Source organism: Phyllobates terribilis, unplaced genomic scaffold (assembly GCF_046119375.1).
Source record: "Phyllobates terribilis strain yellow unplaced genomic scaffold, ASM4611937v1 Scaffold_4__5_contigs__length_816908805, whole genome shotgun sequence".
Classification (NCBI taxonomy): domain Eukaryota; kingdom Metazoa; phylum Chordata; class Amphibia; order Anura; family Dendrobatidae; genus Phyllobates; species Phyllobates terribilis.
In genome coordinates this window covers 696,103,806-696,129,027 of record NW_027362764.1, presented here as the reverse complement: position 1 = coordinate 696,129,027, position 25,222 = coordinate 696,103,806, and the positions used below count along the sequence as shown (strand labels likewise).

At 43.8% G+C, this 25,222-nt stretch overlaps 1 protein-coding gene across 2 annotated transcripts in view; it reads right to left on the bottom strand.

Moving 5' to 3' along the window:
- SLC26A7 (solute carrier family 26 member 7) overlaps positions 1-25,222 on the bottom strand; it is a 96,999-nt gene that overhangs the window by 55,976 nt on the left and 15,801 nt on the right. For both annotated transcript variants that reach the window (XR_012320170.1, XM_073679575.1), the window contains exons 7-12: positions 20,712-20,859; positions 19,950-20,063; positions 17,761-17,838; positions 17,578-17,673; positions 13,809-13,915; positions 4,307-4,373 (exon numbers count right to left, since the gene is read on the bottom strand). Coding sequence is in view for 1 of the 2 variants with exons in the window: in XM_073679575.1 (XP_073535676.1) it covers positions 4,307-4,373; positions 13,809-13,915; positions 17,578-17,673; positions 17,761-17,838; positions 19,950-20,063; positions 20,712-20,859 (610 nt within the window). In the remaining variant the exon portion in view is untranslated. The remainder of the gene's footprint in view (positions 1-4,306; positions 4,374-13,808; positions 13,916-17,577; positions 17,674-17,760; positions 17,839-19,949; positions 20,064-20,711; positions 20,860-25,222) is intronic.

Below are 25,222 nucleotides of genomic sequence, written 5' to 3'. Positions count from 1 at the left end.
TTTACAGTCACTTCTACCTCCTATCCACGATCTATCACAAACTCTTGCAACCTTTCTAACCTGATACCCAACCGCCCAGCCCTCGCTTCCCTAGTCCCACTAACAGGAGCTCTATAGAACGCTCGCTCTGTCTGCAACAAACTTTCCTATATCCATGATCTTTTCATTACTAACAAACTTTCCTTCCTCGGCATCACCAAAACCTGGCTCACCCCCTCTGACACAACCTCTCCAGCTGCACTTTTGTACGGTGTATTCCACCTTTCCCACACAGCCCGCCCCAGCGGTAAACATGGCGGAGGAGTAGGTTTTCTCCTTTCAGATAACTGCTCCTTCATCCAAATCCCACTGCCATCCTCCGTTACGCTTCCTCTTTTAAGGCACACTGTGTGTGCATCTACTCCCCCTCCAACCTCCAACTGGCTGTCATTTACCGCCCCCCAGGGCCAGCCATTACTTTTTTTGACCACTTCACCACCTGGCTACTTTACTTCCTTTCCGCTGACATCCCCACTATCATCATGGGTGACTTCAACATCCCCATTGACACTTCCCTCTCAGCTGTCTCTAAACTTCTATCTCTCACTTCCTCTTTCGGCCTCGCCCTATGGTCCTCCGCAGCCACTCACAAAGATGGCCACACACTGGACATCGCCTTCATCCTCCTGTTTCCTATCTAATCTCTCTAACTCATCTCTCCCTCTTTCTGACCACAAACTACTTACATTCTCTGCCCTCTCCTCTCCAGGTCCACAATACCCACTTCAAAAACTTGCACATCCTCGCAGAAATCTGAAACACCTTGACCTACACTCACTCTCTGAATCCCTTCTCCCTCTTACAGACATAAGTTCCTTACATGATGCAGATGTTGCTGCCGCTTTATATAACATCACAACAGCTGCAGCTCTCAACTCGGTCGCCCCCCTCACACATACCAAAGCTCGCACAATCAACAGACAACCCTGGCACACCAACCTGACTAAAGAACTGAGACGGGCTTCAGGGTTGCTGAGCGTAGATGGAAAAGGTCCCACTCCAACGAGCACTTCATCGCATTCAAACTGTCCCTCACTACTTTCAAGTCCACACTCACTGCAGCAAAACAAACATACTTCTCATCTGCTCCCTGTCTCACAACCCTAAACAGCTATTCAACACTTTCAATTCTCTCCTCTGTCCCCCAGCGCCTCTTCACTCTCCTCTCATCTGAACTGAAGACTTTGCCATATTCTTTAATCAGAAGATTGATCACATGACTGTGACATCATCACAGGTCCTGTGTGCACAGACTGATATATAAATTCGGGTGGTTTTGAAACAGTTGGAGAGGCCTGGTGAGGCAAGAGGCTAGATCCCTGTGTTTGGGATGCCAGTAGCCCTCGAAGGCACGTGGCTTGGAGACCATGGCTGGGGAGCCTTAAAGCCACAGCTGTGGCAGAACAGAGCTGAAAGAAGCAGCTAAGACCCGGCAAAGGTAAAAATGGTTCTTTATATGGACATTAATGCTGTACCTTGCTGAAGTCTGTATCTAAAGCCAAGCGGACATAGCTGCCACTGAAAAGGCTCTAGGACATTACATGTGTAACATTCCTGCGAGCCACTGAGATGAACTATGTTATAAGCAGTTTATGACGTGTAATAAACTGCTGGACTTTAGCTTACTGGAAAACGTGGCTTGTGTGCTTTAATTGACCCGGTGAAGTGAGTGCCCCCCCAACATGATCAATACCGCTACCTTATACCGCTTACAATCTGGCTTCTGACCTCACCATTCTACTAAAACTACCCTAACTAACATCACCAACGACCTACTAACCGCCAAATCCAAGCGACACTTCTATGTCCTCCTCCTTCTGGAACTAGCATCTGCCTTTGACACAGTGGACCATTCCCTATTACTACAGACTCTCTCATCTCTCGGCATCACAGACTTGACCCTATCTTGGATCTCCTCATACCTAACAGACCGAACATTCAGTGTCTCCCACTCACACACCACCTCCTCATCTCGCCCCTTATCTGTCGGTGTCCCTCAAGGCTCAGTCCTAGGCCCCCTGCTCTTCTCCATTTTCACCTTTGGCCTGGGACAGCTTTTAGAGTCTCACGGCTTTCAGTATCACCTCTATGCGGATGACACACAGATCTACCTCTCTGGACCTGATATCACCTCCTTACTAACCAGAATCCCACAATGTCTGTCTGCTATTTCATGGTTCTCTGCTAGATTTCTAAAACTTAACATGGATAAAATTGAATTCATCATCTTTCCCCTATCTCACTCAACCCCCCATCTGACCTATCCATCAAAGTCAATGGCTGCCCACTTTCCCCAGTCCCACAAGCTCGCTGCCTCGGGGTAACCCTGAACTCTAATCTCTCCGTCATACCACATATCCAAGCCCTTTCCACTTCCTGCCGACTCCAACTCAAAAATATCTCCCAGATCCGCACATTCCTCAACTACGAATCTGCAAAAACACTAGTGCACGCCCTCATCATCTCCTGCCTCAACTACTGAAACCTCCTGCTCTGTGGCCTCCCTTCTAACACTCTCACACCCCTCCAATCTATCCTAAACGCCGTTGCCTGATTAATCCACCTGTTCCCCCCGCTATTTCCTGGCCTCTTGGCATACCAAGCCATCCAAAACCTGTCTCCTCCATATATCTGTGACTTAGTCTCCCAGTACTTACCTGCACGCAACCTCCGATCCTCACAAGATCTCCTTCTCTACTCCCCTCTTATCTTCTCTTCCCACAATCGCATTCAAGATTTCTCCCGTGCATCCCCCTACTCTGGAACTCTCTACCCCAACACATCAGACTCTCGCCTACCATGGAAACTTTCAAAAGGAACCTGAAGACCCACCTCTTCCGACAAGCCTACAACCTGCAGTAACCCTCACTCAACCATACTGCTGCACAACCAGCTCTACCCCCACCTACTGTATCCTCACCCATCCCTTGTAGATTGTGAGCCCTAGCAGGCAGGGTCCTCTCTCGTCCTGTGCCAGTCACCACTGCATTTTTGTTCAAGATTATTGTAATTGGTTTTGCCCCCTTTTTCACATGTAAAGCACCATGGAAAAAAATGGCACTACAATAATAATAAATAATAATAGTACATAAATATTACACTTATGCCACAATGTATGCTAGGTGCAGTCAATGTAAAATTATGATGGGCCTAAACATTGATTATACAGCTCTAGGATATGTCAATATGTTGGAAGTTTAACTGTACCGATGGGTTTGTCCTGAAATGCAAAGCTAAAATGCATGGGTTCATGCAAATATAACACATTTGGGCATTTGTGGTGGGTTTTATCTTTGTTCAGGTCCATAATTTTAAAACCCTTACACATAGTAGAAGTCTTAGCAGTTGGAATAGGAACTATTGTTTATGCCCCTACAAGCCTCATAAAAGCTATGGATAGGGAAAAATTATTTTCTATATGCTAATGGTCCCTTTTAGTTAATAACATTTCACAAAGTCTCAGTCTGCAATCTTTGTTCCTTTATTAGCTCATATATCAGATGAGTTCTTCATTAGCTCTTAAATCAGCACAAATTCTATCCTGCACTTATTTACTCTTCATGTACTGTCCTCCTTACCTACAGCCTGTGTTCTCTGCCCTCCCTGAGACTGCAAATACTTTCCCTTTTATCCACTGCTGATCTACAGTGGAGAGAGTGCTACTATCTCTAGCACTAAAAGAAGGGATGAGGACAGGGTTGCCAACTTGACTTTTTATTTTTTCTGAATAGCTTAATAAAAATCACGGACAGACAATATTTTTTACGGACAAGTGAGAAAGCCATAATACACCATTATGATAAGTGATCCATGTCTACAGCTCATAATTCTGATATGAAGACATCAGCTGCATTCACTGTAAATTGTAAAATTATAATTGCAGTAAAAATAATCTGTAGAAGTTTCTTTGGCGTCAAATCACGGACGCCTTATATTTTTCTTTATAGACAGAACAAAAAAGTGCCCTATTTTTACAGACTGTCCAGGAGATTCTGGAAATTTGGCAACCCTGGATGGGAAGCAGAGAGAGCCATCAGAATCAAGCAGGCGCTCTAGTGGATTTACAGTATATCATCAGTTTTGTAGAGCACTTAGTTAAGTAACAGAGGAAACTCTGCAGCAGCAAAATAGTATAAAATGTTCTAATATAGACTATTAGAATGTTGCTTCATTTTGCATTTAGGAACCAAGTGAATAAAAAAAAAACTGTGCAAAGGTGTAAAAAACTTTTAAATAAGAATTTGAGTGCGAGTTGTAAATTCCTTACTGGGTGCTTATCTTCAGTCATTGGGCAATATTCTTCATGCATGGATACGATATGTAGTATCTTTGATCTGTTTGGTAAGGAAATTTGTATTAATTCACAGGCCATTTTTCATGTAATGTACCAGAAAACAAACATAGATCCTAGTGTGCATTTAAATATATGAAAACTGTTTTAATAAATGAGTTTATATGAGGAACATGCATGTATTTAGTGATTTACGTAGTTCCAAGACAACTGTGCACTTGGAAAAAAAAATACATGATGCTGTGTACATCTTCTAGTAGTGTGCCCAGCACTTCCCCTTGAGGAAGCACCTATGCGAAACGCACGTTGGAGCAGCTGGGAGAATACATCTATCCACTGACATTATGGGTAAGCTCAATTATTGGTATTAATCTGTGCATCTCTTCATGAAACATACACATACAGTGGGGAAAATAAGTATTTGATACACTGCCGATTTTTCGCCAGAGTTTCCGCACCTAAGAAGAATAGAGAAGTCTGTAATTTTTATTGCTTGTACACTCTAAAAAAAAACAGAAAATCACATTGTATGATTTTTACATAATTAATTAGCATTTTATTGCACGAAATAAGCATTTGATACAATAGAAAAACAGAACTTAGTATTTGGTACATAAACCTTTTTTTGCAATTACAGAGGTCAGACGTTTCCTGTAGTTCTTGACCAAGTTTGCACACACTGCAGCAGGGATTTTGGCTCCTTTCTCCATACAGATCTTGTCCATATCTTTCAGGTTTTGGGGCTGTCGCTGGGCAACATTGAGTTTCAGCTCCCTCCAAAGATTTTCTATTGGGTTCAGGTCTGGAGCCTGGCTAGGCTACTCTAGGACCTTGAAATGCTTCTTATGGAGCCACTCCTTAGTTGCCCTGGCTGTGTGTTTCGGGTCATTATCATGCTGGAAGACAAAGCCACGACCCATCTTCAATGCTCTTACTGATGGAAGGAGGTTGTTGGACAAAATGTCATGATACATGACCCCATCCTCAAAGTATGATGTTTACCCCACCATGCTTCACAGTTGGGATGGTGTTCTTGGGGTTGTACTCATCCTTCTTCTTCCTCCAAACACGGCGAATGTAATTGATACCAAAAAGTTCTATTTTGGTCTCATATGACCACATGACCTTCTCCTATGCCTCCTCTGGATCATCCGGATGGTCATTGGTGAACTTCAAACGGGCCTGGACATGTACTGGCGTGAGAAGTGGGACCTTGCGCACCGGCAGGATTTTATTCCATGAAGGACTATTTTGTTACTAACTGTAATGTTTAAGACTGTAGTCTCAGCTCTCTTCAGATCATTGACAAGGTCCTCCAGTGTAGTTCTGGGCTGATTCCTGACCTTTCTCAGAATCCTCCTTACCCCATGAGGCGGGATCCTGCATGGAGCCCCAGACCGAGGAAGACTGACAGTCATCTTGAATAATTGCACCAACAGTTGTTGCCTTCTCAACAAGCTGCTTGCCTATTATCCTGTAGCCCATCCCAGTCTTGTGCAGGTCTACAATTTTGTCCCTGGTGTCCTTAGACAGCTTTTTGGTCTTGGCCATGGTGGAGAGGGTGGAGTGTGATTGATTGATTGTGTGGACAGGAGTCTTTTATACAGGTAACGAGTTCAAACAGGTGCAATTAATACAGGTAATGAGTGCAGAGTAGGAGGGCTTCTTAAAGAAAAACTAACAGGTCTGTGAGAGCCAGAATTCTTGCTGGTTGATAGGTGATCAAATACTTATTTCATGCAATAAAATGAAATTTAATTATTTAAAAATCATACAATGTGATTTTCTGGTTTTTATTTCTAGATTCTGTCTCTCACAGTTGAAGTGTACCTACAATAAAAATTACAGACCTCTCCATTCTTTGTAGGTGGGAAAACTTGCAAAATCGGCATTGTATCAAATACTTATTTTCCCCACTGTACATGGGTTTCCATTAACATTCACTGTATGCATTATATGATCTTCACAAGTTTATTTATAGAACTTGCTTTTTATATCATCTAAACTTTTTGGATGCAAGTATGGGTCTCTGTACTTATCACATGTATTATTGATCTCTATAGACACATGGTATTTGTCTTTTTCATAACTGCATGATGATGTTTCTGATGCAACTATGCTTTCCATATACTCTGCATTGGATTATGATGTCTCTGCACTTTCATGTTCCTCCTTTTTAGACCTCAATATTTTGTATGATAGGTATTTTTAACTCTTCTCAGCAAATATATACTGTATATACAGTACAGACAAAAAGTTTGGACACACCTTCTCATTTAAAGATTTTTCTGCATTTTCTTGACTATGAAAATTGTACATTGTCAGCTGCTAGAACTCTGTGTGGCATTGACCTGGTCTCTAATCTGAGCTGCTGTTAACCTGCGATTTCTGAGGCTGGTGACTCGGATAAACTTATCCTCAGAAGCAGAGGTGACTCTAGGTCTTCCTTTCCTGGGGCGGTCCTCATGTGAGCCAGTTTCTTTGTAGCACTTGATGGTTTTTGCAACTGCACTTGGGGACACTTTCAAAGTTTTCCCAATTTTTCGCACTGACTGACCTTCATTTCTTAAAGTAATGATGGCCACTCGTTTTTCTTTACTTAGCTGCTTTTTTCTTGCCATAATACAAATTCTAACAGTCTATTCAGTAGGACTATCAGCTGTGTATCCACCAGACTTCTGCACAACACAACTGATGGTCCCAACCCCATTTATAGGGCAAGAAATCCCACTTATTAAACCTGACAGGGCACACCTGTGAAGTGAAAACCATTTCTGGTGACTACCTCTTGAAGCTCATCAAGAGAATGCCAAGAGTGTGCAAAGCAGTCATCAAAGCAAAAGGTGGCTACTTTCAAGAACCTAGAATATAAGACATATTTTCAGTTGTTTCACACTTTTTTGCGAAGTATATAATTCCATATGTGTTAATTCATAGTTTTGATGCCTTCAGTGTGAATGTACAATTTTCATAGTCATGAAAATACAGAAAAATCTTTAAATGAGAAGGTGTGTCCAAACTTTTGGTCTGTTATATATATATATATATATATATATATATATACATATATATATATATATATACATATATATACATATATATATATATTGTAAGATAGCTCACGGACACAGAGTCGATGGCAGGTATGTATCACAGACATGGCTGTCATCTGTGATGTAATCTGGGAATGTTGCTCTAGTGCACCTAAGCACTAAGAGGATTGTTTGGTGCATCTGGGGCTGGGTTACAGGAATCCATGAGAGATGAGGCGGGTCTGGCTGCCCACATACCTCATCTCTGGGTGTGGTTAGGAGTTTAAAATGGAGTCCTTTGTTTGACACATGGTCTTTGTTTGGAGGGAAAAGACCTCCTGTGTGGTGCTGTCTCAACACTGAGCTCGTGTACTGGATGCTATCCAGCCTGTGTGCCCACTGGACTAGCTAGCCAGAGACTGTGCTTAAAAGACTGTTTACTTTGTTTTTGCCTGCACTAAAAGCTTTTTGTTTTCCTTTTGCTTTTGACCAGTTTATGAAGCAATAAACCGACATGGACATTTAAATGAAAACGCTTCCTTTTTGCCTCCTGACGCACCCAAGTGAGTAGAAACCTCACAATTGGTGTTAGAAGTGCGGGCAGCATTCCCAGCAGACACGTGTGACTGCTACAAGGTGTACTGCATGTCCTGGGTGAAGTCTGCCACAAGCCAGCAAGCGTCGCTGGACAAAATGGAGGACCTGCTGAAACACCTGGTACAGTCGTAGCAGCACCAGCAGGAGACCAACAGAATGTTGTTAAAGCAGATCCAACAGCAGGAGCAGCGGCAACAGATGCAGCTTCTGGCAACCGCCATCCAGGGCAGGATGAGCGCCCCAACCCCAAGTCCGGCTAATGACTCCCACGTCCGGAAGGCGGTAAGACGGGCCTTGCAGAAGATGATCCCTGGGGATGATGTGGAAGCCTTTTTGACTGTATTGGAAAGGGTTGCAGAGAGGGAGAAATTTCTGCCAGAGCAGTGGGCAGAGGTGCTGGCGCCATATTTGACAGGGGAGCCCCAGCTTACTATGACTTAGCTTTGCAGGACGTCAAGGAGTATGGCAAGCTGAAAACCGAAATTCTGGCACGATTGGAGGTGACCATGACTATCAGGGCGCAGCGGGTCCACCACTGGGTGTATTGCTGTGTCAAACCCCCTCGCTCCCAAATATTTGACCTTTTGCACCTGGTCCAAAAATGGCTGCAGCCAGTCCTCTACCCCTGCGCAGATGGTAGAGAGAGTGGTGATGGACCGGTTTGTGCATTCCCTGCCAAGGCCAATACAGACTTGGGTTGCCCAGGGTGATCCCTGGAATGCTGATGAACTGATCGGACTGGTCGAGAGGTATCAGGGGGTGGAGGGTTCCTTGGGAAAGCAGCCCACTCCATACTGGGGATACCAACATGGGGCGGAGGCCCAAAAGGGGGTGGGGCATCCAAGGTCCAAAGGGGCGGGGAAGGTAATGCCAAAGGTCCCTATCAGTGATATTATTTGCTGGAAATGTCACAGCCCAGGCGATATAGCCGCCCGTTGTCTCCTTACCCCTGAGTAGATGGACTGTAGCCTCGGACGCTGCTGTTCATACTATGCATATCCGGCCTGCAGTGTGAACTGTCCACCCAGTGAGGGGCCACAAGCATGTCCCGTGAAGGTAAATGGTTTGCAGGTAACTGGACTGCTAGACTCCGGGAGTCTGGTGACCCTTGTAAGGGCCAAACTTCCTCTCCAACTGATCCCAGGAAAGAAGGTTGATGTACGCTGCATTCATGGTGATGCTAAAGACTACCCTGTGGCCAGAATGGACATTGAAACGGCCCATGGTACCCATGAGTCCCACGAGGTTGGCGTCGTCCAGGACTTGTTGCACCCCATTATTATAGGCCGAGACTTATGTTTGTTTTGGGATCTGTGGGGGAAGGGGTCAGGGTTCGCTGTCTCGGATAAGAAATCAGTTAACCCTGAAGAGGTATCACCACATCCAGAGTCGGATAGGTTAACCTTCTGTGTTATTGTGGGGGATGAGGAGGTAGTGTCCCCTGAGACTGACATTCCTGAGTTAGGGATGACCAGCGAGAATTTTGGGTCCACCCAACATAGGGACCTAACTATGACGGAAGCCTTTAACAATGTCACCGTCGTAAATTGTATTGCACAGGAGTCGGGGGCTGACACAAGATTTCCCTATTTTATGTTGAGTGGGGAGTTGTTGTACTAAGTTACGAAAGTGAGGGAGAAGCTTGGTTATTGGTGTCGGGGGCCCTATAGACGAAGGGTGTTAGACATGGCCCATTCACATGTCTTGGGTAGCCATCTGGGAGTGGAAAAAACACAGGAATGGATCATGCAGAGGTTCTATTAACCCAGATGTCACCAGGAAATCTTAAAGTATTGCAGGTCCTGTCCTACATGTCAGTTAACCGCACCCATTTCTCACTTTCGAAGTCCCCTCGTGCCATTGCCCATCATTGAAGTGCCGTTCGAGAGAATTGCTATGGACTTGGTCGGTCCCCTGGTTAAATCTGCTCGTAGGCATCAATATATATTGGTCATCCTGGACTATGCCACACGCTATCCTGAAGCGATCCCCCTGAGAAACTCCTCTGCAAAGAGTATAGCCCGCAAATTGGTCCACAGTTTTCCCCGGACAGGATTACCAAAGGAGATCCTGACAGACCAGGGAACACCCTTTATGAGTAAGGTGATGAGGGAGTTATGCAAGGCCCTGAAAATCTCCCAACTGAAGACTTCAGTATACCATTCTCAGATAGATGGCCTTGTGGAAAGGTTTAATAAAACTGAAGAGTATGCTGAGGAAGGCCATAGAAAAGGACAGTAGAGACTGAGACTGTCTCCTATCGTATCTGTTGTTCTCTATCCAAGAGGATCCACAGGCCTCTACAGGGTTCTCACCATGAACTCCTGTATGGTCGACATCCGCAGGGTCTCCTTGATATAGCAAAGGAAACCTGGGAAGCCAAAGTCACGCCCCACAGAAGCGTCAACGAGCACGTTGCACTGATGCAGGAGAAGATTGCGAAGGTGATGCCCATTGTAAAAGGACATCTCCTCCAGGCACAAGAGGCTCAGGTAAGGGTCTACAACCGGTCAGTCAGATTAAGGCAGTTCAATCCTGAAGACCGAGTCCTCATGCTGATTCCTACCGTGGAAAGTAAATTCTTGGCTAAGTGGCAAGGGCCTTATGAGGTGATGGAAAAGCTTGGTGAGGTGAATTATAAGATTCATCAACCAGGAAGACTGAAGCCATACCAGATCTACCATGTCAATCTCATCAAGCCATGGCAAGATAGAGATCCTGTTGAAGCACTGTGCTTGCTGATCAAACCAGAAGGTGAGGTTGGAAGAGTCTCAATAGCGGAGACGCGGACGAAGGCCAAAAAACAGCAGTGTCGGGATTTACTGCAGAAGAACAGGGATCTGTTCTCACAATTGCCTGGCTGCACAAAGGTCATAGAACACGAGGTTCTGACAGAGCCACATGTGCGGGTGAACTTGAAGCCCTATCGAAATCCAGAGGCCTGACGACAATTGATCTCCAAGGAAGTGGATCGGATGTTGAAACTTGGGGTCACTGAGGAATCCAAGAGCGGTTGGTCAAGCTATATTGCCCTGGTCCGAAAACCCGATGGCAAATGGAGATTCTGCAATCGTAAATTGAATGAGATCTCCAAATTCGACGCATATCCGATGCCGTGTGTTGATGAGCTGATCAAGAGACTTGGGCCAGCAAGGTACATAACCATTTTGGATTTAACTAAGGGATATTGTCAGATCCCCATGTCACCGGAAGCCAAGGAGAAGACTGAGTTTTCTACGCCGGACGGATGCTTCCAATATGTCCGGATGCCATTTGGACTACAGGGGGTCCCGGCCACCTTCCACAGAGCCATGGACCGAATCCTTGCACCCCATAAGAAATACGCCGTGGCATACCTGGACGATATTGTTATCTTCAGCCCAGACTGGGGAAGTCATCTGGAAAAGGTCCAGGCAGTGTTTCATGCTCTAAGGAAGGCAGGGTTTTCAATAAACCCAAAAAAATGTGCCATGGGGAAAGAGGAAGCCAAATACCTGGGATATGTAGTGGGTAGAGACGAGATCAATCCCCAAATCAGTAAAGTGGAGATAATCCAAACCTGGCTGAGACCACTATCAAAGAAGCAAGTTAGAGCCTTTATAGGAATCGTGGGATACTACAGGAGGTTCATCCCAAACTTCGCCATGATGGCAGTACCCCTGACTGACCTCCTTAAGGGGACAAAATCAGTAACGGCCAAATGGACTGTGGAGATGGCCTTTCAAGAAATGAAAGGGGCTCTGTGTAAGCAACCAGTTCTGGTTGCCCCCGACTTCAAGAAAGAATTTATACTCCAAACAGATGCCTCAGATGTCAGTTTAGGAGCAGTCCTTTCCCAGGAGATACACGGGGGGGGAGCACCCTGTTCTCTACCTGAGTAGGAAGCTGTCCTCGTGTGAAAAGAATTATGCTGTCATAGAAAAGGAATGCTTGGCCATAAAATGGGTGGTGGACACGCTATGGTCCTATATATTGGAACAAAAGTTTAAATTGGTATCAGACCATGCCCCACTCAGGTGGATGAGGGAGAAAAAGGGGAAGAATGGTAGTCACCCGCTGGTTTTTAGACCTACAGAATTTCAGCTTCCATGTGGAACATAGAGCCGGGAAGCTACATGGGAATGCTGATGCCCCCTCAAGAATCCCCTGTCTAGTAGTAGGAGGTGCCAAGCTCCATGGCTTTAGGCAGAGTGGGGAGGTATGTAAGATAGCTCACGGACACATAGTCGATGGGAGGTATGTATCACAGAGATGGCTGTCCTCTGTGATGTAAACCAGGAATGTTGCTCTAGTGCATCTAAGCACTAAGAGGACTGTTTGGTGTATCTGGGGCTGGGTTATGGGCAGCCATGAGAGATGGCGGGTCTGGCTGCCCACATACCTCATCTCTGGGTGTGGTTAAGATTTTAAAATGGAGTCCTTTGTTTGACACATGGTGTTAGAATCTATGTTGTTTTACTTTTCAGCCATCTTTTTGTGGTTTTCTGGCTTCTAGTCTTTTCCTCTGGTGCTGGTTGTCTTGGTCACGTGATCTCCTCACTTTTATTACTCAGCACCTGTCTCCCATTCCCCGCTGGACATCAGTGTTGTTTTGCTTGTGCTCTGGCTAAGTTGCCTTGTTATCCTGGGACTTCTTGTTCCACCAGTTTTGTTTCCTTTTATCTTCATTTCTGCAACTTACTTTTCTTTGAGGAGGTCTCCTGTTTTTGCTCCCAGTCCTTAGATCTTTTAGGGACACCCTTTCCCTTTCCTTCAGGTCTTCGTCTGAGTTCAGTGCAGGAGTGTCGGTGGGGCTATTCACAAGGAATAGGGCACCCATCCCAGCATAGGGTTTAAGCTGAGTCTCAGTTCTGGGACAGCTTTTCCCTCCTATTCCTTAGTTCTAAGTTGCAGAACATAACACATGGTCTGTGTTTGGAGGGAGAAGGCATCCTATGTGTTGTTGTCTCCAGACTGAGCCCGTGTACTGGATGCTAGCCAGAGACTGTGCTTGAGGACTGTTTACTTTGTTTTTGCCTGCACTAAAGGCTGTTTGTTTTCCTTTTGCTTTTGACCGGTTTATGAAGCAATAAACCGACATGAATATTTAAATTAAAAAGCTTCCTTTTTGCCTCCCGACGCACCCAAGTGAGTAGAAACCCCACTATAATATATAAAACATGAGTTTGAATCACCTCCTTTTTTCAAATTTTTTTTCAAAAATAATAGTAATAATAATAATTTGGTATTGCCACGTCTGCATAAATCCAAGCTAACAATATAAAATGATTTAACCCATAAGGTAAACTAAAGAAAACAAAGCAGGGCCAGAATTAGTTTTTCAGCTGCCGCTCCTCCCGAAATAATGCAGTGAAAACATGATACGCACCAAAGAAGAAAACTGCAGCTCGATGCGCAAAAAGCAAGCTCTCAAAACATTCTCTAATTTTTCCGTCGCTGGAGCTGAATGAGTCTCAGAAAATGGCGATATAAAAATAAATTTTATTTTACAAAGTCAATTTTTTTTCAAATACTAAAATATAATAAAAAAGTAAACCAGTTTGGCATCGCCGTAATTGTACTGACCTGGACAATCATATTACCAGTTCATTTTTACTGCAGACGGAAATATGGGGGTAAAAAAATCAATGGCGGAATTGCATTTTTTTTTCACTATTTCATTACGCTTGGATTTCTTTACAGTTTGGTTCTTGGAAAAGGGCTTGGAAAAATGGTGCAGAAACGGGGAAAAAAAAGCAAACCGGAAAGGGGTTAAACAATATCTAACAATACAGAGTGTACAAATTCAACAGCGACTAAAATATGTAAAAGAAGCACAAAATCAATGAATTATATACTGTAGTTCTTACCTGGTTAATCTGAGCACGCTAACTGCTATGCTGAACACAACTCCAAATAAGAGGCCAATATTTGCGGCAAAGCAGATTGTAACCAGATAAGTGCAAATCCAGATCACCTGCAAATAAAATCCAGAAAGGAAACAGAGGAATCAGAAATAAGGTTACAAAGTGTTCTGTCTGTTCTTGTACGGCAATGAATGACAGCACAACATTTCACACTAGGTTTCTTTTACTTAGAATATTGACAGATGGCTAAAATGGATCTGAAGCCTGTTTTGGGGCTTTGTCCCCATATCATTGTTCTCTATTGTCTATATTGCATATTGTACTGGTGCTAACCAATATTATAATCAACTTGACATTTTAAGGGGTCGTTATTTTGTAAGAACAGTGACTCGATGGTCAAGGTTTCATGAAAAAAAAAAATACCACCAAATAATAACTTCTGGAAGAAAACAAAATCTTCACAGTGTGGGTTGTAGTTGGTTTTGCCCCCAGCCTTATTCACTTGATACAGCCCTCGGACAGACATAGCACTGTTCGAAAAAACATTGCCCCTTTTTTCTAATCCTGGAAATGTCCTTTAATTGATGGAGTTTTATTATACTGATTAAGAAAAATGCTAAATAAAAGAGATGTTAGTTGGACTGGTTAGGAAGCCAAATTTTCTTACAGGCATTCTAGTTGTTTTGACTACTTCTGATCCCATATTTTGTAGGGTAGAGCATAACTTGTTTTTCACAGGGCCAGATACAGACCACCTTGTTGCTTTGGATATGCAGAGGAGGAAAAGTCTTGTGCAGGTTCAAAGAAAGTGCAAAACCTGACATGCTGCGCCCCTACATATGGGCCTCATACCATCGGCAGAGGATGCTCTCACATTGCGTTCCGGCACCCATTCGATGACCCCGTCGGAGCTTACTTCTGAACCCCCCGCAAAACTGTATTTGAACATATGTGCCGACGGGGCAATAGAGTACAATGGTGCCGGCAGAGCGACACTGATAAATTAAAACCTTTTCAGAAAGACGTATTCTTAACATACTTTATTATTACTTCAGATAGAATTATTCCTTCCCCACAGACAGCCCTCCTGCCCATTGTTCCTGGCTCCATTGGAGTTCAAAAACGTTGCCTCTTGAGATTCTGTCTAACTGCAACTCGCTCAGTGATGACTAGACACTGTCGTTCGACAGGAGCCCCGTCTCTTTCTGAGTGGCCACAAGAGCTTTCTGACATATGTCACATGGAAGATTTTGCAGAAGCTAATGGAGACAACATAAAATTTGTCTAGCTTTGGCAACCCCAGATTCTCTTTAGGGGGTTCCCCCAACTTCCAATCACTATACGAAGGAGAACTAAAAGAAATTACCTAAGCTAAGCTGCATAGTGATAAACTGCCCCCCCCTTCCTTTTTTTTCTTCTTTCTCTTCTTTTATCCCTCCTCCCTTTACTTCTTCCCTTCTTACTCCGATCTTCCACATTTATGGATATTCTTCTCATCTTATTATATGGAACTAATCGGTTATGTAGGTATTCGGTTTGCTTACTTCCTATGTCTCACTTTTGCATATTTTTCATTGGTTACCAGTGTTGAGCGAACGTGCTCGGATAAGGTGGCCTAACAGGCAATCCCTGCATGTGTTGCAGCTGTCAAACAGCCGCGAGACGAGCAGCCACGGTCACGCAAACATCGCTTGTATGCAGTAGAAGCAATCAGACAACTGTTGCTTTTAGTCTCCTATGGAGACTATAGAAGCAAGCAAAAAGAGTAAAAAAAAGTTTTTAAAAATATTAAAAAAATAAAAATATATAAAAGTTTAAATCACCCCCCTTTCGTCCCATGCAAAATAAAATATATATATATAAAAAAAAAAAACATACACATATTTGGTATCGCCGCGTTCAGAATCACTTGATCTATCAATATAAAAGAAGAATTAATACAATCAGTAAACGGTGTAACGAGAAAAAAATTCTAAACGCCAGAATTACATTTTTTTGGTCGCTGCAACATTGCAATAAAATGCAATAATGGGCAATCAAAACATCGGATGTACCCAAAAATTGTATCAATAAAAACATCAGCTCGGCGCACAAAAATTAAGCCCTCACCTGGCCCCAGATCCCGAAAAATGGAGACGCTACGGGTCTCAGAAAATGGCGTCATTTTTTTTTTTTTTTTTACCAAACTTTGGATTTTTTTTTCACCACTTAGATAAAAAAGAACCTATACAAGTTTGGTGTCTACGAACTCATAATGACCTGGAGAATAATTATGTCAGGTCAGTTTTAGCAATCAGTGAACGTGGTAAAAAAAGGACCCAAAAAACAACTGTGGAATTGCATTTTTTTTGCAGTTTCACCGCACTTGGAAATTTTTTCCCGTTTTCCAGCACACGATATGGTAAAACCAGTGATGGCGTTTTACAGTACAACTCATCCCGCAAAAAATAAGCCCTAACACGGCTATATTGAACGAAAATTTAAAAAGTTCTGGCTCTGGGAAGAATGGGAGCAAAAAATGAAAACACAAAAACAGAAAGACCCAAGGTCGTTAAGGGGTTAAATGAGAAGGTGTGTCCAAACTTTTGGTCTGTACTGTATTTGGCAGATGTACATATAAAGAAGCCAACCAGTGAAACAAGTGGGTTACATACGGGACATCTAACAAAATTAGATTACCATGAAACTTGTATCTTTAGAAATCTTCCCTGGTGATAACATCACATATGCATAGGTAGAAAAATGAATTGCCAGATGGTCTCAAAATAAAAAATTCAATTGGTCAAACTGAGTGATAAAGCTACAGATGGTGCAGATGGATGCTTGAATGGAATATTGGTCAGAAAATAAACTTTTGGGTCACGGAGATCAGATTTAGGGCTGATTTCCAAGTAAGTTTTTTGCGTAGAAATGGTACCTGTGTTTTTCGTACTTATGACAGTCTATGGTGCTGTTCATATGTTTGTGATTTTTTGCAGATGGAGAGGTCAGTGCATGATCGCAGAAAAATGTCTGATATTGAAAATCGGATAGCACTCAGATGCCAGCTGAGTTTCACAGACTCATAGGAGAATTATTTATCAGACTTATGTATCGTCATTAATTCCATAGCACTTTACATACATTATCATCGCTGTCCCCATTGGGGCTCACAATCTAGATTCCCTATCAGTATGGTCTTTGGAGTGTGGGAGGAAACCAGAGAACCTGGAGGAAACCCACGCAAACACGGGGAGAACGTACAAACTCCTTGCAGATGTTGTCCTTGGTGGGAACTGAACCCAGGACTCCAGTGCTGCAAAGTAACAGTGCTAACCACTGAGCCACCATGAAGAAACCTTTTTTTTCTCTCATGAAAGAAAAACCTGACCAAACTCATGAAATTCTAATTAAAAAAACAATGATAAAACGCAGACTGATTTTTCTCATTTGAAAAATCAGAGATGTGTGCATGAGCCCTTACTCAGAGATGTTCTCCAAAGCCTCTTTTAGCCCCAGAGGGCTCATAGCGTTGAGCTTGAAGATCCAAAATATCCATCTGCATTTCTTTTTTTTTTCAGTTGTTAGGGATCAGAATCGAGGGATTGCGGGGTCCTATTGTGATATACACAGTGGAACATTTGATTCAATGCCCTCAGGATGGACCATGGGAAGTTACGGGCTGATTACGTCACTGATTGTTTAATAACTAGAATATAATGGTGAAACCAAAATGGATATTTGTTTAATAAATAGCAGCTTAGTAGCCGAAATCCATTATTCCTGTACTTACCCAATCCCATTTATCAACATTCCAGTATTTCTTCAGATCTCTGAACTGTATGAGCATGTCCTTCAGGCCCACAACTATTATCGCAGCCAGGACACACTGCGATGGAAATGTGGATAATATTAGTAGTTTCCAAATTCAAGGTGCAGGTAAAAGATTCACTTCTCCGACCATAAATTCCCTCACCATAGGAAGCCAGTATAAGAACGGTGCTACAAAATAAATGATGATCAGGACCAATGCGCACGACATCAGGGAGACCACCTGAAGAGCAAAGAGATACTTTCACCTACAGCATTACCATACATGTTACATCAATACTTGTCAATTAAAGAGCATTTATCACCAAAGTTCTAACCTTATCAGGTCCTTCATTCCATCGCTAGCTGCCGGCAAGTGAAGACAAGGAGAGCGGGGGCTGCCAGAAGGTAAATATAATCTTTATTTTATTCTTTTTTTCACAGTTTTCTATGGTACCCAGGTCCGGAGGAGAGTCTCCTGTCCTCTAGACCTGGGTACCATTCGCACATTGGAACGCGTGCATTCCGCAAGTCCTTATCTAGTAAAGCGTAATCCATGCGATCTAATGCAAGTCAATGGCGGCGAAAGAGCAGCACTTCCGCAAAATAATTGGTAGTGCTGCTTTTTTTCCCGCAATGATAATCCACAGCGGAAATTTCCGCAGCATGTGCACAGCACATGCGGATTATCATTGGGGAACATGGCAGGCCTTCTACCATGCGTTTTTTAAGAGTTTCTGCAGCGTTTTTGCTGCTGCGGAAATGCTTAAAAAACGCATCGTGGGCACACAGCCTAAAACTGAACCGCTTTCATAGTTGTACTACTAAACATTGGAAACAGTCAACAAGATGATGGTCAGTGACGCCTTAGGCTGTGTGCCCACGCTGCAGAAACGCTTAAAAAACGCATGGTAGAAGGTCTGCCATGTTCCCCAATGATGATCCGCATGTGCTGTGCACATGCTGCGGAAATTTCCGCTGCGGATTATCATTGCGGACAAAAACGCAGCACTACCAATTATTTTGCGGAAGTGCTGCGTTTTCACCACCATTGACTTGCATTAGAACGCGCCAATTCCGCAAGACTGCATCTGTACTTGCATAATTGGCGCGTTCTAATGTGCGGATGGTACCCAGGTGTGGAGGAGAGGAGAGTCTCATTCACACCCAGGTACCATTAAAAAGATGTAAAAAAAGAATAAAATAAAAAAATAAATATATACTTACCTTCTGGCGGTTCGCGCTGCGCTCCTCTTGCTTCCCGGCACTTCGCGATGGAATGAAGGACCTGCGCTGACGTCAGAGTCATGTGACGGGTCACGCGAAGCTGACGTCGGCAGGTCCTTCAATCCACCGCTGCCGGCAGCTGGGACCGAGCGAAGCAAGACAGCACGGGCCATCGGAGGGTCAGTATATATTTATTTTTTTATTTTTTGACATTCTCTCGGGTCACACTATATAAATCCATGCTGTTTGCATGGATTTATATAGTGTGACCAAGTTGTCAAGCACTTTCCAAGTGATGCTAAAATCGCTTGGAAAGCGATTGACAACCCGCATGCGGAAATGCATGTGAAGAACGCTTCACTTCCGCATGTCCCTGGCAGGAAAAACGCATGTACAAGCCGCATGTACAATCCGCATGTACAATCCGCATGTGTTTTTTTCTGCCAGGGAGATGCAGAAACGCTCAGGAAAAATCCAGAGCATTTCTGCATCGTGGGCACATAGCCTTAAACAACTTATGAACAATCTCCATAACCGCAAGCAAGAAAGTTTTCAGGAAACTCACAGATGAAGTGTATGTGGCTATACGAGTGGTTAGATTATATTTGTTGGGGACCATTCACCCCAAGTTTTCTTTTACTTCTCGAAGAATCCATCCGATCATGACAACACTATCCTTGTGTGTAGCACTCCTACCGTTTTCTCTTGGTAGAGGAGCAGTACTTCTCTAAACCGTAAAATATTTATTTTTCCTAAAATTACTCATTGCTGGTTCATATATCCAAAGGAAACTGGACTTTGCAGACGATGTTTGGCTGTGCTGGATACAATCCACCATGCGTGAACCCTGATCATATGCAACGATAAGCCACTGACTTACTATGTCACAGTCACACTGGAAAGCATAGCTGTGCATGTCATACAGTATATATGGAGCTGGAGATCCTGATGTATTCCAGCCAAATGTATCCTAACGGGCACTGTCATGTTTTATGTTTGGCTATAGAAGTCTATGGGCAGGTTGACCTGTACGTCAGGAGGTCTTCCTGTAGAATGGGCACCACTTGGTCTGTCCTGAGCCTTAGCTACATGTTCATCCACATATCACGGACATTGCAGGATGCTGACCTGGGTTTTCGATCCCATGCTGTATAACAGAAAAGTACGGACGGGGGCTCCTGAATTTGGAATGCAAAAGAAAAATGATGGGATAATATTGCTGAGCCCATGGGCAAAGAGTTCCTGCAAGAAACAAAGGATTAGGTCTTCAACAACATGTTCTCAAAATGTTCTAATTCCTCTAAACATTCTATGGAGGTGAATGATGATGCCCTCGGTACATGATGTTGTACGCTGATGGATTTTCCTTATCTGATGCAATTTAATGAGGAAAATCCACACATAAAATTCAATGTATTCAATGGGAAATTTACATGTTGCAGATTTGAAACACGCACCGCCCAGCGGGCAGGAGATTTCTATAAATCCCATCCAATTTGCTATAAGACGCTGCTCTTTTTGTGCAGTGAAACTAAGCAGCATCAAAAACTCCTCATGGGAAAGTAGCCTTATTGTGACATTTATGAAGTCTTTGTTATGTTCTGGGCTATTGCCGTTCTTTTTTCTTGATTACAGCATGATGATACATTTAGGCCACGTTCACATGGTCAGTATTTGGTTGGTATTTTACATCAGTATTTGTAAGCCAAAACCAGGAGTGTGTGATAAATACAGCAGTGGTGACGTGTTTCTATTATACTTTCCCTCTGATTGTTCCACTCTTGGTTTTGGATACAAATACTGATGTAAAATACTGACCAAATACTGAACGTGTACACATAGCCTTACTCCCCAAATACATCACTTCAATAAAACATAAGCGTGGATTACCTGATTTTCACACAATGGGTATTTAAACTTTTTGGATGAGTTGTAGGCAAGAAATATCGACACTGCATATCCAACAATGGCCACCCCAAAAGCTTCCACAACCACATGCTGGAGGGTGTCCATTGGCGGTGCCTGAGGAAGGGGTATTCTAAGATGGTAAGAGAGAAACAACCATTATTGTCAGATTCTGACTTATCTCAGTCTTTAGTAGGAACATTGAAGAGGCTCTCCTCAAAATGACCACCTCTTCTGTCCATAATGCTGATGGAGGAGCATGTGACCAGACATGTCCATCAGCCTCCTCCAACAGAAAAGCAGCTTTCCCATGTGAGGCTGATGGACAGGCCGGGTCACAAGCTCCTACTTCACCAGCCACTTTTTGGACTGGAGAGTTGTGCAGTCTGTGGGGAAATCTGCTTTGAGAAGAAGAACCTGTCACACTATTACATAGTTAAGTACCACAAAATTATGTCACCAAAACATCTGTTAAACTAAAGACAAGTGGTCAACCCCTCTGAGGTTAAGGCCACTCACTAGTGCCTTTGTGCCACCTCTGCCGTTTGTCTGGTAAAGCCCATACAGATGGAAAGCCCCGAACCTTCATTGAAGCCAATCAGAAATTTCCATCATAGACACAAGACACAATTTTTACTCCATTACAACCCTCGTTCCCACTGACTATGGGTTTCTATGCTCCCATACACATCTAATTTATGCATTTACGGCTTTGCCATGATCCTATGACCTCCTTTCCTTTACTCTGCTTATTTCTGTGAGTACTAATGACACGTAACTGGGTTGGTCAATAGCGGCCCACAGGCCATAGTGACATTGTGGAGACATGTTGGTCGCAGAGGTCAAAGTCACATAGTATGGCTATAATTATGGATAAACGTTATTGTAAACAGAAGTGGAAAAAAGGACCAGCAGGCGACCTGGAGAATCGGGAGAATAGGAACTGACGGTAAATATATTTATTTTATTTATCAATTAATTGATTTTGCACCGGGGTGCACAGCAGCACTGCAGTTGGTTTCATTGTCCAAGGCAACCCATGTCATTTTGCTCTGTCTGGCCATCTGGACGTCATAGATGGGGTACTGTTGGACCCTCTCTTTATGAGCTAGAGTGAAAAGCCACAAACTAACTACTCTGCCAGACTCGGGCTGTCTGTGTATTACATGTGCGTTGTTCATCTAAAAATCCATCCATAGTGTAATACTATGTGTCTACTGCCCTCAGTAGCAGCTGACAGCTGGGATGTCAGGAGCCACAGTCAGTCAGGATTCTGGCGTCCTTCTGCAGATTAACCACTAGTGGTTGCTCTTATTCATTTTGATAAATTGTGCAGCATTTCCACTTCTTACCACTGGAGACTGCGATTGTGTTTCTGCTATTGCCATTTTCTAATATGGCCGATGTTGGACCCATCTTGTTTCCTGTTTGGTCCCACTTAAAGCCACATGGGACTCTCCGTCACTGCTTGAGTATTGTGACTCGCCCCCTGGGCCGTGGGGCACACGGAACCGGGCTTTAGTGCGATGATGGGGGTAGTAGTGGCAACCCGATCCCGTGGCTCAGGGTGGTCAGACCAAATACTGTGGCAGTCTATTTGTAGAGTTATGAATGTCCGACTACGCCACCCGTGGATTGCGATCAGGGATGACCGCCGCTGCTAGGCAGACCGCTGGGGCTGATGTTGGTGTGCAGCACAGGGGTAGGATAACTCCCCACGGGAAGAGTGTAGCCTCAGGGCAGCGTATGTGAATGCTGGGGGTGATAGTGCAGGCCGCAGTAATAAGAGTGCAGAGTCCTCTTCAAACAGTCCAGGGTCTTTATTGTTGGTATTACTAATGACCCAACAGAAGTACCGGGCAGGAATGGGCCTGGGTGTCTGAGAGCATTCGGGCGAGCCCCACTGGCCAGGGTGAGTGTGAAGGCCTACCGTTCTCTCTCTGCCCTTGCTGACTATCCCCCTTTTCGTGGTGTGATAGCCCACGTCCCTGAGCTGGCCGTGTACTTCGCCTGTATGGCTTGCGACTCGGGCTTTAGGTACCTTTTGCCTCTCCATGCTGTACTGGTCCCTCTGTGTGGCGGAGCCTCCAGGCTTCTAAGGCCAAGGGACCTGAAATCCCTTGCGGGTTGGTTCTCTGCTGCCGGGCTTGCAACCCTGACAGCCTTGGACCCCAGTGTCCGGTTGTGTAGTTCTCTCTCAGCCAGGACCGGCTCTCGTCGCCTCTGTCCCTGGCTTGCTGTTCCTCATCTGCCTCCCGGACTCCTCAGCTGCTGCTGACCTGTCCCTTTCCTCTGGGAACCCTTCTGGATGCTTCAGAAGTGGGTCCTGGTCTCCCTAACCCTGCCCTCAGTTCCAGCTTTTATAGGGGCAGCCTGCTCCCCCTACTGGCCTGGGACAGGAGGTGCTGCATGCTAATGGTCCCTAACCAGAGAACCTCCCTCCTGCTCTCAGACACAGCCTTTAATATTTGTGGCATCCAGGCCTGGGGTGACACATTTGTGTCTAACCTTTAATCTACAGTGGCTTGCAAAAGTATTCACCCCTTTGGCTTTTTACCTGTTGTGTTACACTAAATCTGTGTTTAAATACTTTTGTAATCCGATTTATGTGTGATGCATCAGCACTAAATAGTCTAAGTTGGTGAAGTGAGAAAAATATAGGCATAAATTAAATTTATGGGATCAAATAATCAAAAATTGGCATGTGCATGTATTGACCCCTTTTGCTATGTAACCCCTAAAAATTTCTGATGCAAGCAATTCCCTTCATAAGTCACATGCTTAGTGAAAGGAAGTCCACCTGTGTGCAATCTACAGGTGCATCTCACTAAATTAGAATATCATCAAAAAGTTAATTTATTTCAGTTCTTCCATCCAAAAAGTGAAACTCATATATTATATAGAGTTATTACAAACAGAGTGATCTATTTCAAGTGTTTATTTCTATTAATGTTGATGATTATGGCTTACAGCCAATGAAAACACAAAAGTCATTATCTCAGTAAATTAGAATACTTTATAACAGCTTGAAAAATGTTTTTAAAATCTGAAATGTTGGCCTACTGAAATGTATCTTCAGTAGTGTTGAGCGAACATGCTCGACACTGCTCGGTACTCGCCCGAGCATCACGCTACTCGGGATGTTCGGCGAGCACCGAGCATTTCCGGGTTACTCGGGCGGGAGCTCGGGACTCCGCCCTGCATATTTGGCGCTCTTTACAGAGCCAATGAACATGCAGGGATTGCCAGCCAGTCACTGTAATGCCGCAGCCATGTTGGTTGTGGGCATTACAGTGATTGGCTGGCCGCACAGCGTCACCTCGAGTATTTAAAACCGGGCGCCGCCATCTTGGACACAGTAGCTCCGGATCAGACAGTGTAGGGACAGCGCTGCTGATTTAGGGAGAGATATAAACTGCGAAATAGTTAGTGTAGGGTCTGTAAAGGCTGCCAGATCAAACAAATAGTCCTTCTCAGGACTAATATCCATCCCAGATATCAGGCAGGCAGGCAGGCAGTATAGGAGACGCAGTGGTTATACCAGCAAACACTGCATTACAGTCCTGTGTGCTGCTCCTGTTGCTGAAATTGCTGGACTTAGCTCCAGGTCTCAGGGGACAGGAAAAATCCTTTTTTTTTCATCTAAATACTCTTTTTTTTCCTCCTTCACACTGTACAAATACCCGTCTTAGTAACCTTTTGGTGTCCCTACCCCCCCCAAAAAAAAGCGTGTCTCTGATTTTTCAGACACAAATATATCTGTTGAAAATAGTCAGGTGTAGGCTAGAGAAACAGAAGTGTTGTTTTGCACTTCCACGGTTCAAACCTCTGTATTATCCACTTTTGGGCCATTTGTATCTAAAAAAAAAAACAGTTTGAGTGTGTCGCTCACTGTTCAGCCGCAATTATATCTATTTAAAAAAGTCTGGTATACCCCAGTAAACAATAACTGTGGTTTTGCCATCCCACAGTAAAAAATCTCTATTATTCAGGTTTTGGTATATTTTCCGTAAAGAAAAACAGTAGTGTCTCCTGACTGTTGTGACACAAAAATATATCTGTTGAAAATAGTCTGGTGTAGGCCCGACAAATCCCAGTGTGGTTTTGCAGTTCCACGGGTCAAATCTCTGTACTATCCAGTTTTGGGCCTTTGGTATCTAAAAAAACACAGTTTGAGTGTGTCGCTCACTGTTCAGCCGCAATTAGATCTATTTAAAATTGTCTGGTATACCCCAGTAAACAATAACTGTGGTTTTGCCATCCCACAGTAAAAAATCTCTATTATTCAGGTTTTGGTATTTTTTACATAAAGAAAAACAGTAATAGTTTCTCCCTGATTGTTCAGATTGTTTAAAAGAGTCGGGTGTTGGCCAGAGAAATAGAACTGTGGTTTTCCTCTTCCACGGTTCTAATCTATTTTTTATTACCCTTTTTCCATTGATAGTGCAAGTGTAAGCTATTTTACTTCCTTTACAATGGGCAAGGCGCGTGGCAAG